At 43.2% G+C, this 17,249-nt stretch overlaps 1 protein-coding gene across 1 annotated transcript in view; it reads right to left on the bottom strand.

The window, feature by feature from the left end:
- Positions 1–16,328, bottom strand: part of AFG3L2 (AFG3 like matrix AAA peptidase subunit 2) — a 45,015-nt gene extending 28,687 nt beyond the window's left edge. The window contains exons 1-7 of the mRNA XM_034643152.1: positions 16,013–16,328; positions 11,605–11,704; positions 10,919–10,996; positions 7,833–7,939; positions 7,543–7,695; positions 4,877–4,951; positions 1,489–1,613 (exon numbers count right to left, since the gene is read on the bottom strand). Coding sequence (XP_034499043.1) covers positions 1,489–1,613; positions 4,877–4,951; positions 7,543–7,695; positions 7,833–7,939; positions 10,919–10,996; positions 11,605–11,704; positions 16,013–16,129 — 755 coding nt within the window. The 5' untranslated portion in view covers positions 16,130–16,328. The remainder of the gene's footprint in view (positions 1–1,488; positions 1,614–4,876; positions 4,952–7,542; positions 7,696–7,832; positions 7,940–10,918; positions 10,997–11,604; positions 11,705–16,012) is intronic.
- Positions 16,329–17,249: the final 921 nt, after the last annotated feature.

Here is a 17,249-nt window from a genome sequence, read left to right as displayed (position 1 = left end):
TATACACAAAACCGACCTAACCGTAATTCACTATCATTATATCTGCAGTTCAAAGAAGTTTCTTTTGAATTACTCAAAATTTTTAACATTTTTAACATGATCTGGTGTTAGCCTGGGCAGAAATTCCAGTTCTCTTATTGGAATACACTGACTTATTCTAAAGAGATGTCTTCCAAATGGTCAAATCCTTGCTAAGGTAACAGCAGATCAGATTCAAAGTCCCATGTACAATGGTGACAACTATCTCCAGGTGAGTGCTGTGCAGGCCACTCTGCGCAGCTTGTGCAGACTTAAGAGAGTGTCTCCCAGGGGAGCAATCATTTGTCCTTCAAACTCATGCCTGCTCTGGAGGACACTGCTCAGATAGGACATAAAGCCTGGGGATACCTTTTGCCTGTCTTAGTAAATTTCAGTACAATTATGGGTATGGATATGTACTCATATTGGTTAATATAATGCAATTTAGCTGAACTTACCCTAAGAAATTTGGATCAAAACCTCATAGACAGGTTAGTTCAAAACCAAAACCAGGATCTACTTTCTAAGTTTTCATCTTTTACAATATTTTAAATGCTCCTACAGCAGGCAGTAAGAACTGTGAAAACTTTACCTTTGGTTTATTTCTGGAGGGGAAAAATATACACACCAACAGTAAAAGTTTAAAGAATGTCGTAACAACACTTTCCGTAACATTTCAGCAGCAAAGTTAACCGATTATACAACAGCCCCGGGGGCCGAAGGACATAGCATATGTGAAACCACCTTGATAGCTATCTGGATCTAAATATGGAGGGAGACCGCAGATCCACACAAACTGAAACGCAAGAAATCTCTAAACTAGAGTAACACTACCTGCTCGATTAGCACACCAGCAATCTGTTTTTCTGCCTTTTACATATTCAGAAAATTTAAGAATTCTTTCTACTTTCACTCTTGAACTGGTCACTCCATAGTGAGGTACACTTCGATATGAATGGAGTGACTGTGAGGAAATCTACCCCTGCGTAGTATGCGGGCGAGTATCCAAAGACAATATAATCCCCACAGAACTCAAAGATAAGTGACTCTTGAAATCAACGGGCCCTTCGTGAAAGACTCAGACTTGTAAGTGGTCTTATTAAAGACAACCCTTAAGAGAAGCAACAAGTTCTGACAAGAAAGGAAGAAGAGTTACTTAAAATTCTTGGTAAATTCTGAAACATAAATATAAGTGATGGTTAAAAGATGGCGATGCCACTCTTTCACACAAAGGGGCTCTTCATGCTAAAATCCTACTGAAGGATGGTCATACCCCAATCTACTGCTTAATCAAAGATAAATATAAATGTGTAGAAAATCAGTCATGAGCAAAAACCAGTAAATTACCAATGATTTACAAGAAGTCTGGCTACCCTGGGAAAGGCCTGTTTGAGAATGTTGTCTGTAACCTGCCACCTGGTGACAGAACACACAGTGAGCCGCGCACGGCAGAGTCAACAGTCTTCTTACCCATCACTTTCAGCAATGTAGACAACAGGAACCCGATTCTCCCCTTCTATGCCCAATTCCTGCTGTAAGGTTTCCAGATTCCGCTCAAAGGTGTCCACACTGCCAATATTAAACCAGACGTACTGCTATAAAAACACAAAAACAAAATATCTTAAGAACGAAAGGGAAGCAAAGTTTAATTTACTGGAAGGTTCAACTTTTAAAGAATTTTCAGAAATACTGAAAATTCAGAAATTGAAAAAAAAAACCAAGAATAATAAAAGACTGGTTTTAATGAGGCAGCAATTAAGTTTCACTCAGTGAGAACAATTGGCAATCCTTGCAAATAAGCATTTCTTAAGCAATATTCCTTAGTGGTTCTACAACTATAACTCAAACAAATGAAAAATCTATTTAAAAAGACAATCCTTTTCATAAATACGTGTCCTTTTCCTCTTCTTCATTTCCCACGTATTTCTCAGTTGCCCATCTCCAAACTAAAAACTAATGCGACACGTAACAACACGCAAAGTTTACTGAGCACTTACTAAGTGTCAGGCATCGTTCTTAGTCCTTTATTTACATGAACTCCTTCAATCTTAGAACCACCCTAAGAAGGAGGTACTATCACCAGAAGTCACATTCAAAATCTGAACATTAGGAAGGCACCCCCCCCCACACACCAGCCAATGACAAGAGACGCGGACCTCACTGTGTCAGACGTTACTCTTCTATTCACCTGATGTGGTGAGTTCCTGAGGCCCTAAGGAGGAACAGCTGAAGGGTCTGAGGCAACGGCTACCCACCCGCCAGCGCCAACACGTCAGTATTCCCCGCCGTGTTAGCTGTTTACTGGCTGAGATCAGCCCTCTTACCATCCCCATTTTACAGACGAGAAAACTACAGCAGTGACTTCACTTGCCCATGGTTACAAATCTAGTAAGAGGCTGGATCCAAACCCAAGCAGTCTGGCTCCCAAGCCGGTGACCCTAACTGGCCCATTACACTGCCTCTCTTCTACAACCACACACGTACTTAATCACAACTCACACGGAGTTTCTAATATACCAGAACCCGCTCTAAGCACTCAGCAAGTAGGAGTTGCATTTTATAGCAAAAAAACCTCTGTTCCTCCTTAAACCTGCAATCACTTTAAAAAGTTTTTTTTAAATCAAAACAATAAATCTAGGATACAAAACTCTGATAATTTACAGAAGAGAGGAACATGTTATCCCATATTCCTCCCGGTATCACTCTGTGGTATCTAAGTATCTAAACACAAAAGATGTGGGGGAGTTTTGTCAAATGTACATTTGTTTCCTTAAGCTAATATTATATAACAACAGTCCTTGCTACATTGTTCATTGTCAAAGCTACAAAATGCCCGTGGTTACGAGCCCCTAAACAAGCCAGTAACAGGCTAACCACATGCGACTGAGCATTTCCTTACTTACACCTACTATCAGCTGGACACTGTGCTAGGCGCGTGACTCACAGAGAGAGCTGGAGCAGATAAAGGACCAGCCGCAGATCTGGGGACCAGATCTAGTTAAGAGCCTCTGAAGGTGGTCCTAGCTCTAAGTGATTCTTACACATACTGAAGTTTGAAAACCCCCACTGACATTCATGATCTCATTTAGCACTAAACACTAAAGAGTTGTTATTGCTGTTCTGATCGTAGCAATAGAGAAACCCAGGCTTAAGGGTCTTAGGCCACAGAGCCAGTAAAGAGTAGAGCTGACTGAAGCTGAGTCTGTCAGAATCCAAAGTTATACAACACGGCAACTAACACTGCTACCCTGACAGGTAGCAGAACACTGAAAATCTTCTGTTTCTGAAAGCTCAAAATAAAGTTTTTTTATTAAACAGGTAATACAGGCCCTCTGTAGAAAGCTAAGGAAATACAAACATAAAGAAAATAGGAAGCATCTGTAACCGCAACATCCAGGGACAAACACTATTAGCAATTTTGATGCCATTCCTTCAAGATTTCATAATATCCTCTTTACAATCTCGAAACACATGCACAATTTTGAAATTGATATAAAACCTTAACTGCAATATAAAGGAGAAACAAAAAGCAAGCAATTTATAATAAAATAGTATGAATTTCAATACATAAATGTTTGTACATGTCAATACTGGATATAAAAATTGCCCTCTAGGGAAGGGGACTGTCCCGCTGAGCCGCTGCTCTAGAGTGGCGAGATGAAAGAGAAACGAGAAGCCCCTAACATTAACCAGGTGCCTCCTGTGGACATTTATCGATTTCCAATTTTCTGCTCTAGAAACAATGTTTTGGAGGACATCTTTGTATAAACATCTTTACATGCATCCTTAATTATTTCCCAAGGATACAGTCCTAGAAGCAATGCTACTGTGTGTGTACTTTCAAAACTGCTGATATACACACTGCCAAACTGCCCTCTTGAAAGGGAGAGCCAATTTAATTTTCAGCACGAAAACTCTGAGGAACAGTTTTGGTGGGGGGAACGTTTCATCATGAACATTTCATAATGAACATTTCATCATAAGGTAAAGAGAGTGGGGAGGGGGGCAGAAAGGAAGGCAGGTAAAAGAATTTACTCCTACAAGTGACTGAAATACCAGAGCCACACAGCTTTACAGATACTCCTCTATTTACCGATGTACTGCAGACAGAGGTGGTCACCATCAGTTCTAGTTTTCCTTAAATGTTGCCCCATCCAGGCAGGATAACTAGGAAACGGTTAATTAAGCAAAATCATCTGGAGGGAGGGATGCAACCTAGCAAAGAGATCTGGCCATGGGGGAGGGTGGTAAGACAGCAGGACACCAAGGGACGAGAGGTCAGGCCCAGGGAAGGCTGGGAATCCCCCGGGAACCTCATTTGCCCCTCTGCTGCCTTCCCCAACAATCCCCTCGACCAGGTCTAGGGTGTCTGGAATAGAGTTCAAACTGGTTGGACCGGATATATAAATTATTTTTGAAATGGGAAAAGAAATGTAAATATCACATAACAGGTGGGAGAGAGATGATCAGAATGCTTCTTAAACCAACTTGAAGAAAACTATCTCAAAACATAAGCAATGCAGATTTAACAGTTTTCCCCCACCAAACAATTGCTTTCTCAGTCTTGAGAAATCATAGATGATACTGGAACACTGAAAACTGGGATTTCACGGTTTCCTAATGTACAGCCGAATGATTACCAAAACCAAACCCAAACCAACCCAAGTCTTCATAACACAACTACATACGCAGTGTTCACATTCTCACCCACGGTAGTGAAATGTGCAAGTGCTGTGCTGCCTAATTCTGGTATCCCCAGTGCACCGAGCCACTGCAATGTGAGAAATGCCTGCTTTTCCACTCTAAATCTGAAAAGTTAATTTTCAGCTAATCCACATCAATTAATAAAATCATTTACCCCATCAACGGGAGTTTTTCCTGGTGTAAAAGTCACTCGAACAAAACGCTTGTTGACGACTTCCAGTCTGTCTACCTGGAATTTTAAAAAGTTCAATATTCAGACATAAATTTACAGAAAAGACTTGAGAAATTCCCTCAAGCACATTAAAACTGCACATGGATTTTAGACACATAAAGAAGAATGACAAACATAGGGAGGACCCATGTCCCTCCCCTCCCCGGGTTGAAAAATAAAAACGTCACAAACACTGTTGAAGCCCCCAGTCATGTCCTTCCCAGAGGTGGCCATTCTCGGCATTAGGTGCTGACTGTCCCAAAACATGTCCTGGTGCTTGTGCCACGCACAGACGTAACCCTAAACATACACTCACTGTTGCCTGTTTTTAGGACTTTAAAAAGGTTCTGCTTGGCATATATTCTTCTACAACTTTCTTTTCCTTCCTGTCATATTAGTGAGGTTCGTCCTTGCTGGCATGTCAGTTCTGCATGGTACCCCACTTTACGAGCACACCCCAAGTTATTTATCCATTCTCCTATTAATAGACATTTAGGCTGCTTCAAAACATTCACTACCACTAAGAATACTGTCATCAACAGCCCTGCATATACCTTCTTGGGCACATCTTCAAAAATTTCTCGGACATGTACCTGTAGATAGATACAGTAAGGCTGGGTTGCAAGCTATACGTACTTCACTAGACACTGTGAAACTGCTCTCCAAAGTGGCTCCCCAATTCACACTGCACAACAAAATATTCCTATTGGTCCACATCCTCAATTGCTATTGGAAGACTTTAATTTTTGTCATTCTATGGGTATAAAATGATATAAACTTTTTTTCTATAATATCCTAACTATACAGGGTTCTTAAGAACACTAAAAACCTCATCTCAAAGTTCTAAGTTGACTTGGAGCATGAGCCCTTTGGAAGAGGCTTGCTTCCTGCTGTCATTAAGTCTGCTTTGGCAGAAGTGTGAAAGGTACAAGTCAATAGGGTGCCTGGGTAGCGCAGTCGTTAAGCGTCTGCCTCCAGCTCAGGGCGTGATCCCGGCGTTCCGGGATCAAGTCCCACATCGGGCTCCTCTGCTGGGAGCCTCCTTCTTCTTCTCCCACTCCCCTTGCTTGTGTTCCCTCTCTCGCTGGCTGTCTCTCTCTGTCAAAATAAATAGATAAAAAATCTTTAAAAAAAAAAAAAAGAAAGGTACAAGTCAAAAATGGAAAGTGAGGGAGTCCTGATAACTCCAGGAGGAGCTGGAACAGGGGACTATCTGTTCCTAAAGGCACGCCATCTGGAAAGGAGTGACTAAAGTACTCTACTCCCTGTAAAACTGGGACAACAACAGACTGATTTCAAAGAAGCAGTGGGTCAAAAGGAGATGCCTCTCTGGAGAATCTTCCCCAAGGCCCTGTCACCACACTCGGAAGGATGGCTACAGCCTCCTCCATACACGGACACGAGTTACTTCTTAGAAAGCAGGCTCTCCCAACATTTGGGATATATACATAAACATCTTGGCTTCCACAAGAAACATCTGTCTCAAAAGCATGAGTGAATAATTGTTTCCATTTTTTCCATCCTCACATTACTGTAAAACCTTTAAAAGTAACTGTTGAGGGGCACCTGGGTGGCTTAGTCAGCTGAACCTCTGACTCTTGATTTCGGCTCAGGTCATGATCTCAGGGTCCTGGGATCCAGCCCTGAGTTGGGCTCTGCACTCAGTGCTGAGTCTGCTTGTCCTTCTCCCTCTACTCCTACCCCTGCACACCCTCTCTAATAACTAACTAACTAACTAATTAAATAAAACCTTTAAAAAACACAAATAAAAAAAATAAGTAAAAATAACTTTTGATTCTTTATGCCACCAGTAAGTATAACTATCTTACCTTTATTTTAATCATTTCATTGATGAAAAGCCCAGCAGCGAGAGGTTAAAAAATTTCCCCACAGTGACACAGCAGCCTGGTTCTCTTACTATCACTTCATTTCAGCAATTCTAAGGTGGACGTTTTTCATATTTTAATTTCTGAGAAATTAGGATATTTTTGACAACTGGTATTATTTTATAGTTTCATTGGCAGCTTACTAAATTTTTCTCAGGAATACATAAAATAACGTGTCTTACAGTCCACAGCATCTAAAAGATACTGGAGTAGAGTATCACTGGGTAAAGACCCACTGGTAGTAACAATGGCTCCTGAGCAGCCCTGCCTGGGCCCCCACTTAGAGCCCATCTGCTCTCACTTTCAACACTCGTTGTCACTTATTTATCCAGTTTCAAGCCCATGGGAGATTACAAGCCCTGGAAGCATAAAGGAGCCAGAAGAGGCTGGCACACTGCAGCAGGGGGAAGAGGTGACGGAGGAGCACACAGGAAAACGATAAAATGATGAAAGTAGATAGAGGATGGAGGGAGCAAGTCAAAAGCTAGGTTCTAGTAGAAGTGAAAGAAAAGGATTTTGTGGTAAATGTGGGGACTGCTGGGCCAAAACAAACAGGGTTCTTGGTTGCAAGCACTTTTTCTAGCATTAAAAAAAAAAAATCAAGATGAAAACAGTAACTTTACAATGGACAAGCTGGGTATCTAGCTGACTGCTTTATTGGTGTAATCTACTGAATTTCACCTTTGGAACCACGAGAAACCACCAATCCCATAAAATACTTACTACTCCTTTGGAAAGATAGTTATTGACAAAGTCCTTCCATGTGATTTCTCTCCCGGAGCTCTTGAACAGGAAGTAAAACATGACTCCACCCCAAAACAGAGCAGTCCAGAGAAAGTACATCCTGAATTCCTTGTCGTCCCATGGAAAGTCACCCTGGGAAAGAAGGAGACAGTCTCTGTCAAGAATGAAATGTCACAATATGATCTATGCTATATTGGACACACATCTCTCCCAACCTCTCCTGGGGCCACCCCAGACCCTCCAAATTAATACACAGTTTGGAATCACACCTTCTGGAATCGGGACCACCAGTGAGAATCATCTTTCTTGCCACCTCGTTTTCCACCACCACCAACTCCTCCTCCAGAAGGGCGCGGGGTAGCAGCTGGCTTTGATTCTGTTCATCAACAGAGAGCACATACAGCAGCACAGCAGCATTTTATATCTCTCAACAAAGTTTTCATTAATATGGTTTAATGAAAGACTTATACAAAAGTTCTCGCAAAACTTGATCTTTTTTCATTAAAATATATCCAGAGCCAACTATTAATAGCTGTGACCTCTTTGCTGTATTATATGCTTAGAAAGAATGTAGGCCTTTTATTTCTGGGAATCAGGAATAGGAAACCCTGATTCTGGAATCAGCCTGTGTGTTACGGTGTCGTGACAACACTCGGTATTCAAAGTTTGGATGAGTTTGAAGGAAATGCTGTTTCACTCTGTTACAACTCACATACACCCCTTTGATGTTACTAAAAAATACGGAGCCAGAGTTTCATTAGGCGCACACTAAATGTTAGCTTCGTTACTTGATAGTTACATCAGGTCTTTGTAAGGCAATCCAATCCTGTACCTCAACTAGATTTAAACCAAGTATAAAAGTCATTGAGCACAGAACAGCTATACTCTTGGGAGACAGAAGCATCAATTTGTTGTTACTGTGGTTTTAGAATAAGTTTTGACCTTGACCGAGGAATGAGAAGCATATCTTGGATTAGAATCCAGTTTTTTTCAAATTACCTTGATGCCTTGAGATTTTACTTAATCTCTTTGTGCTCTTGTCAAGTGGGAACAATAACATGTGAATAATAGCATCTTCCCTATTTGATCGGGTAGTATCAAAAATGAGAGGGAAGTTCCACAGTCTTTGAAAAAAATTAAAACATTCTACAAATCCAAAAAAAAGGACTTCTTGCAAAATAGCTTATTGCAGCTGATTAGTTTGCTATGAGAAAGGAGACTAACAGAGAGTTAGCATTTGAGGCGGCTTGCCAGCGCTTTACACACAGTATCCCGTGATCCCTGCACAATACACCACCAATCTGGTAAGTACCCTACGCTACCCATTTTACAGATAAAAAGATGTAGCTTAAGAAACTTGGTAAATAACTGGTTGCAGTGTTAAGTGACACTGAGAGAGTGACAAAGTTGTGTTTGAAGTGAAGGTAAACGAATTCCTGAATTCCCACTTGAAGGTAGAAAGGAGGTGCTCCCCTTTCCCATTCCCATGAAGTGAATACTATAACAGTTTCTTCTGTAAGCGAGGCATGATTTTGATAACTACCAAAAAACCCCCCAAAACCCTCAACAAAACAACACCCCAAAAACCTTACCCACATAAAATTAGTTTGCAAGAATCTGAAATTAGTCACTGTTACAGGCTGAATTGTGTCCTCCCCCAAATTCATGTGTTGAGTCCTAGCCCACTGTGATCTTACTTGGAAATAGGGTCTTTAGAGAAAAATCATCATGTTTAATTTTATTATTTTTTTTATTTGACAGACAGAGAGAGAGAGAGACAGCCAGCGAGAGAGGGAACACAAGCAGGGGGGAGTGGGAGAGGAAGAAGCAGGCTCATAGCGGAGGAGCCTGATGTGGGGCTCGATCCCATAACGCCGGGATCACGCCCTGAGCCGAAGGCAGACGCTTAACCGCTGTGCCACCCAGGCGCCCCCAAAATCATCATGTTTAAAATGAGGTCATATGGGTGGATCCTCGTCCAACAGTAACTGGCATTCTTATAAAAAGAGTAAATTTGGACACAGAAATGCACAGAGAGAAGGCAGCAAGGGAGAAGACAGTCACATATAAGCCAAGGAGAAAGGTCTGAAACAGATCCTTCCCTCGTGCCTCTCAGAAGAAACCAACCCTGCCAACACACTGGTCTTGAGCCTCGGCCTCCAGAACTGTGAGACATAGGGTTGCGCTGCTTAGGACGCCCAGTTGTGGAGTGTTGTTTCAGCAGCCCTGGGAGACCAACTGCCATTGACATCCCTCCCCCCGCACTTTTCTATCCTCTCAAAGACTCACAAATACTACTCTAACGTCTTCAACCCCAGGAAGCGACCCCTCTACTGTACAGGACGAGAAGCTGCAGCTGCCTAGCACGGAGGTCCTGACGTGTTCACCCCACCACGACGCACCCAAGGGGCTTCTGCACCCCTGTCTTAGGTGAGGTAGGGTCTGAGAGAGACAAGCCCTACCTGTAGTGAGGCGGAGGGCTGGGAAACAGTAAAGCTCATTTCTGAAGCTGTCTGACAAGATTCCCTACTACTCTGGGACAGGACAAAGTAACACATACGCAAACGGTATGCAACAGGCTGTATTTTAAAATACGGACCTATTATCCTTAATCTGCCCCCAAACCAAGATAAAAAGATGAGCCACCATGCCCTTGGGAAACACCGTACAAACTGTCCATGTTTCCAGTCAGGCCGCACTAGCACTTCTCCCTTCTCTTAGCCCCTGGCCTTGCTTTCACTCTCTGCATTCTCTGAGCATGTATTTGTCTCTCCAACTAGATCCAAGTTCATTTAAAAACAAGGGCTGTATTATATTTTTCCGTACATTTCCCAAAAAAATGCCAACTGAAATGTGCCAGGCATTGTGCTAAATTCTATCACACGTATGAAATGGGGACAGGAGACTCAGGGCCTACACAGTCACCCCAGCCACCAAGCTCTAAGAAACCCTATCTGAAACCCTAAGCTAAGATAGGCTCTGACGAACTATTTGAAAAACACTGCACTATATCAAAATATGTGCCAGATAAAAATGCATGTATTAGGTTTCTAGGATTTTTCTCAACTATTTAGATGTGTAAAATGTACTGACCAAATTTGCAGTTAAATATGACTGATATTGACCAGTCAATATCTCTAAGGTGAATTTAATTCAATTTGAAAAACTACAAGAAAACATGAACAGAGAAATAAGGTAAAACGAAACACAGGGTCTGTGGAATTTTGCACGTACTTGTAACCTTCCACTTCAGAACTGCCTTAAGAGAATACTTGCGCTGTTCAGCGAAAACGAATGGCAACATCATATACTAGAGGAAAGTAGTGAGTTCAAACATAATCTTTTTAAAAGGTACCTTTTTTTTCTCCTGTAACTTCTTTAGGTTCACTAGCTTTTTTCCCATTTTTTCCATTAGGAAAGTATTTTTCAAATCCTGTTGGAAAAAGAAAAGAAAACACACACCCTCAAACTAAAATTCATTAGGTTTTATGTATGGGTGTTCATTCTTAAAGCTGACACATCGTTAAAAGACTTAAGCTCAAAGTACAGCATTTCTTGTGTAGAAGTAACTCAATGCTTAAATAACCAAAGGTGTTAAAGAAATAAGCCTCATTTGCATGCCAATTTCATTACCTACAAAAGTGATATAATTGAAGGGGGTACATTTTCATCACTGCAATCAGACAGAAGTAGGTAGGGGGTGGTTTACAGGAGACAGAAATTAAGAGTCAACCTGAAACAGCTATGCATCTATTAGTGAACACCTGCTCTTGGCACTTTTTTTTTTTTTTTAAGATTTATTTGAGAGAGAGAGAGCACTAGCAGGGGGAGGAGCAGAGAGAGGGGGAGGAACAGAGAGAGGGGGAGAAGCAGACTCCGCATTGAGCAGGGAGCCCAATGTGGGAGCTCAATTCCAGGACCCCAGGACCATGACCCGAGCCCAAGACAGATGCTCAAATGACTGAGCCACCCAGGCGCCCCGCTCCTGGTACATCTTTAACTAGAATATAGAACATTATGATCACACCTGTGTGTGTTTACCTTTTGGAGGGCGAGAACAAAATCTCTGATAAGCAGCAATTACATCTGTCAAAAGAGAATTTCTGCTGGTTGTTGCTTGAGTTGTAGCATATCGATAAAGCTGCAACATGACATAAATAAAAGTTATATCAAGAAAAACATTTAAAAGGACTTCTTTTCCTAATATCTCAAAGTGAATGACATGTTTCTCCCCTCAACAGGTGGCTACACACTAGCATAGGTGACTCCCCCCTTTAAAAGGGAGGACTATCGTTGCCTGGGACTGTGCCACTCTAGTCCAGCAACCCAACCAGGAGATACAAATTATGATCCAGAAGACAAGAATACTTCAAAATCCTGCCTAAGTTAGAACTGTGGCCCAATTACTATTCTCCACCAACACATTCACCTTGGCATTGTTTACTCAATTTGCAGCATTCAAAAGACAAACTGACACAGAAAATCTGCTCCTTCATGCTGTCTCGTTTGCAGGGTCTATAAAACTGCAAGACTATTTACCTGAAATTTCAACAGCACTGCTTGTAAATATAATACTAAATTCATCTTAGTTCCAGGATAAGGAAGTTATGGTCCCACATCACTGACAATCCTTACACTAGTAACATTTGCTGAAGATATTTGATATATTGTCATCCTAGTGAGAATGCAGGTTATGCAAGTCCCATTATAGACACACCTCTGCTTTAAATAACATGTTGCTATAAAGTTATTTTTTAAATACAGTCTAGGTAAATTACACTATAACATAAACAAACTGAACAGGCTCCCTATTGAGTTTTTAGATTCACAATTAAAAAAGCAAGGTGCACTGAGGGGATACATCCAAATCTGGCAGTGAAAAACTTTAAGTAACCCTATCCCTTGGCAAAGTGAAAATTCATCACCATTTTTGGGGAGAACAAACTTTTAAATACAGATGAGAATGTTTAAACAGAAGTTCATCTGTGTTAGTATCCACCAGCATTGCCTCATTTATGGTCTGATGAGGAAAACAGAACATCACAAAACCACATCTGCCAGGGTGACTATAATCAAAAAGACAATAAAAAGTGCTGGTGAGAATGTGGACAAAGCGGCGCCCTCGGGCACTGCTGGTGGGAATGGGAAGTGGTACAGCCACCTTGAAAAAGTTCACCATTCTCAAAATGTTAAATGCAGAGTTACCATGTGATCCAATCAGTCCACTCCTGCCCAAGAAAATGGAAAACATGTCTACACAAAACCTTCCACAAGAATGTTCATAGCAACATTACTCACAAGAGCCAAAAAGTGGAAACAACCCAATGTCCATCACATGATGATGAAGAGATAAATGTGGTATTCTCAAACAATGAAATATTATTCAGCCATAAAAATGACTGAAGCACTGATACATGGATAACCTTAAAAACACATGCCTAAACCTTAAAAACATTATGCTAACTTAAAGAAACCAGACACAAAAGGCCACATATTATATGATTCCACCCATATGAAATGTCCAAAACCGGTAAATCCAGAGACTGTAGATTAGCAGTTGCCTAGGGCTAGAGGACTGGTTGTAGAGAAATGGGGACTGACTCTAATTTGGTTACAAGGCTTCTTTCTGGAGTGACGAAATGTTCTGGAATTAGATAGTATGCTTGTATAACCATGTGAATATACTAAAAACCACTCAATTGTACACTTCAAAATGATTTTATGAGATGTGAATAAAAGACTCAATAAAAAATAAAGAATGAGCTGATTTAACTTCAAATTAATACACGACTCTACACAGCAAAATAGGACAGAAACACTGACACTGATCTTGGTTGACAGCACTGCTGGTCTGACAGAATTTGGAGCTTCTGTTGTGTTGGGCCCTCCCTGACCCCTGGGAACACTTGGCCTATGAAACAACCACTGATAATAGGTAAGAATGTATCGTAAGTGAATAAAGCTTTTCCAATACCAAATCCATTAAGGATATAGATTAAAATGACCTGTTAGTCAAGGTGGACAAACCAACAGTCACATTGATCCACCGAGCCATCTACTCCAGGCCACGCATTGCTAAGTGGTGGGGGTCTGGAAGTCAGAACCAATCCCTACCCCCAAGAAACTCCGAAGTGTAAGGGAGAGAGGCCTGAGGACAAATCTATTATAGGATGGTATAATACACACAGCAATACAAAACCTCTCGGAGGAGGAAGTGATTACATGTTCAAGGGACTGAAGGACGTTGTAAGAAAAGTGCCACCTAGGCCTGGGATTTGAAGGACCTGTAATCACCAGGCAGATGTTGTAAGAACTTCTAATTTTGTTACAGCTAGAAATCTGAATTTTCTGAACGACAATCTTTAACACATCTCATATTAGGAACTTCAGGTACACATCTGTAATGGGAGGAAACAACTAGTTCCCAGGGATGCCACCATGAGGATCAAACGCAATTACATATGTAAAAGCACTGGTAAAATCGTATGGTGATACCTAGACTTAAATTACCATTTCCAATTATTCTGAAAGCCACTGGAGGGTAAGAGTTATTTACAGCACCATATAAAGTAAGTCTTTATGTCACCATAAACATTTATTGACCGATAAACCACCTTCTATTTTCAAATTGTGTTGACCTGGAATACTTCTAGCAATAATCCTGTAACTGCTTTTAACGTTGAGGTTATTTTCTTCTCTAAGGGCACCATCAACAAAAATTTTCTCTGCTTATCTAATCCAAGCCCATTCAAAGGATACTATAAAAAATATCAACTCGCAAAATTTAAGTTTAGAGCACCTCATTTTAGAGGATTAGCTTTTATGTTTGACAGTATGAGCATTTTTTAGCTGCTTTTTTATCAGTCCTTATTCCTCTGAGCATAAAACCTGAAAATGGACATCTCGTATCAAAATCTTTTCCCCAGAAAAACTGTGAGAATCATACTTCTGTGTCTGACCTTCAACAGCAGCACAAACCTAAAGGCAAATGTTCTTTCAGACTCCCTTGCAGGAAGCACATCAATGCCATAATGTCCCCATAGAGATCTTCTGAGCAACACCAGGGAACCTGTCACAGACTACCAATCAGCTACTGCTATCAGCACAGGGGACTTCCTTATACTTCAGCATCCAAGACTCACAGGACAATGTGCCACCCAAGAGAGAAAGGGCATTCAGATAAGATTCCTGACATCGTAACTGCAAACTCACAAGGCAGATCCGTATCTGCTTCTTACTTGTCTGAGTCCAATATTCACTAGGGACAAAAGGAGAGGGCAAGGTAAGATGGCAACATCCATGCAATGCAAACGTTAGGCCTAGCACAGGGCAGTAGAGTAAGAAAGAGATGACGATACTCCAAGATTGGCAAGATTTTCCAAGAAAATCAGGAATGCAGGTACTATTAATATCCAATTTTAAGTGGAGAGGCTGAGATAATTTCCTCAAGGGCATCTGGCTAGTAAGTGACAGGTTCCTGTGACTGACTCAGGGCCTTAACCACCATGTTCTTTTGCCCCTATGTCCCTAAGTAAACCAATGCAAGGCTGGTCTCTAAAAAACCGGCAGACAGCAAGAGACCGTGTGGCTGAAATAGCTGATACCGACTACCCACCCATTATATGAACCTTAACTGGACAGATTACTGCCGCTGTTCCGTGAGAACATATGATCATCACTTCACAAACACGTCCTACCCCAGCCCACACATGGGAGCCCTGTTACATGCTCATTACCACTGAGCAGAGAAATAGCCTCCTACTAAAGACAGGACTTCTTATGCAACAAAAAACACATTCTCTACTCTGAGGTGATGTTATTAATAATCATAGCTAATATGTATTATCTACTATGTGCCAGACCCAGAATGGCGGCAATAGCCCCATTCAAAAGAGGGAGAACTGGAGGCTCAGAAAAGTTGAGTAGCTTACCTCCAAAACCTGTTCTTTCATTAAATCATGCTCATGTTGCCAACCCCTAACACAACGCACAACAGCCGCTATTTTCCGATACCATGAAAGCAGGTGAAAGGAAGGCAACCTATATTGGTGATATGACAGACAAGTTCCTTAACGGTTTTAGGTCTCAGTTGCTCTATCTGTAAAACGGGCTCGTCCTGAATGACGTGGAGGACCCTCACAGATGATCCTTTTTGAAGCTCCCTGACGCACAAGTATCTCATTGTTTTCAAAAATCCAATTCTATACCCAGGGTTTGACACGCACAGCGTGCTTACGAGAACCATGGGATAAATGATCTGAAACGCTGGGCGTTCTGGCACTGAAAACGCAGGGCACGCGGCCTCATTCACGCGAGGAACCCGCCCCGGACGCCCCAACAGGCGCGAGCGCTCCCAGGGGCCGGTGACCTTGACACTCTGCTCTCCCGGGCCGAAAGCAGGCCCGAGGGCCGGGCCGGGGGCGAAGGGCGCTGGGCCCCCGGGACTCACCGTCCGGAGGCAGGACCGCTTGGTGGGGCCCATGCGGCCGCCAGGCACGAGCAGTGGGGGTAGGCCGCGGGGCCAGCAGCCTCCCCGGCCCCATAGCCGCAGGCAGCGGTGCGCCATGGCCGCCGGCGCCGCCTGCTCGGGCCGGGGGCGCTGCGCAGGCGCGGCTCTGCGCGGCGGACGGGCAGGCGGCGACGGACGGCTGAGGCCGCGAGAGACAGCTCCGAGCAGAGTCAGCGAACGGCGCTACGGGTCGCGGGCTCACAAGCGAGCCCACGCTCTCGACGCGCGCGTCTTCTCCCGGCCCCACCCCTCCCGGCGTGCTGACGTCAGCCGTAAAGCGGGAGCTTGGGTCGAGGGCTGCACCTAGGGCTCCCGAGCGTCCTCGCTCCCCTAGAAGCGGGGTCGAAGGAGGAGGAGCGTGCAGGGCGAGAAAGGGCGGTGGGCGGAGCAGAAGGGAAAACGGAGGGGTGCAGGGTTGGAGGCGGGGCTTAAGGGAGGCGTGCGGAGGGCGGGCATGGAGGTGGGCCTAGAGGGAGGAGCGTGGGGTGGTGGGCGGGGAAGGGGAGGAGCGTGGGGTGGTGGGCGGGGAAGGGGAGGAGCGCGGGGGCGGAGCTGGAGGCGGGGCCGAAGGGAAGGAGGGCGAGCCGAGGTAGGGACTGGAGGGCGGAGCCAGCGGGACCTGCAGGGAGAGAGCAGCAAAGGCTGCTGGGGCCCAGGAGAAATGGACCTTTGCTTATTTGGGCGCGAGGCCATTTTCGACATTTTAGGCATTCACACTCGGTGTGTCACTCGCGAAAGATTTTATTGAGCGCCTAATCAGTGGCGGCATCATCCAAGGCTCTGGCGTTGCTAAGACACACATTCCCAACCCTCGGAGAGCAAAGCAAATAATCACAAATCAGTGAGCTAAATGCAATAATAGAAGTGTTGAGACTGTGACATCTGGCTTGGGCCCATCGGGGACCGTTTCAAAGAGAAATGATTCTCGGATGGACTCAATGGAACTGTTCCGAACTCAATGCGCTGTTTCGCACACCATGACTGTGGAGTAGAGAGAGGACTTTGGAGCCAAGTTTTACATGTCACTGTTTTCTATTAGCTATTCTAGTATGTATGATATAAATGGTAGCTATGTTATGGGGGGGAAGGAAAGGCAGGGGATGAGACTGTGGAGGGGTACAAAGGTGGCATCAGAAATTTATTCACATATGCACATATACAGATAGGAAAAATCTGG

The sequence above is a fragment of the Ailuropoda melanoleuca genome, chromosome 14, assembly GCF_002007445.2.
Source record: "Ailuropoda melanoleuca isolate Jingjing chromosome 14, ASM200744v2, whole genome shotgun sequence".
Classification (NCBI taxonomy): Eukaryota; Metazoa; Chordata; class Mammalia; order Carnivora; family Ursidae; genus Ailuropoda; species Ailuropoda melanoleuca.
This window is presented reverse-complemented; position numbering and strand designations above follow the sequence as displayed.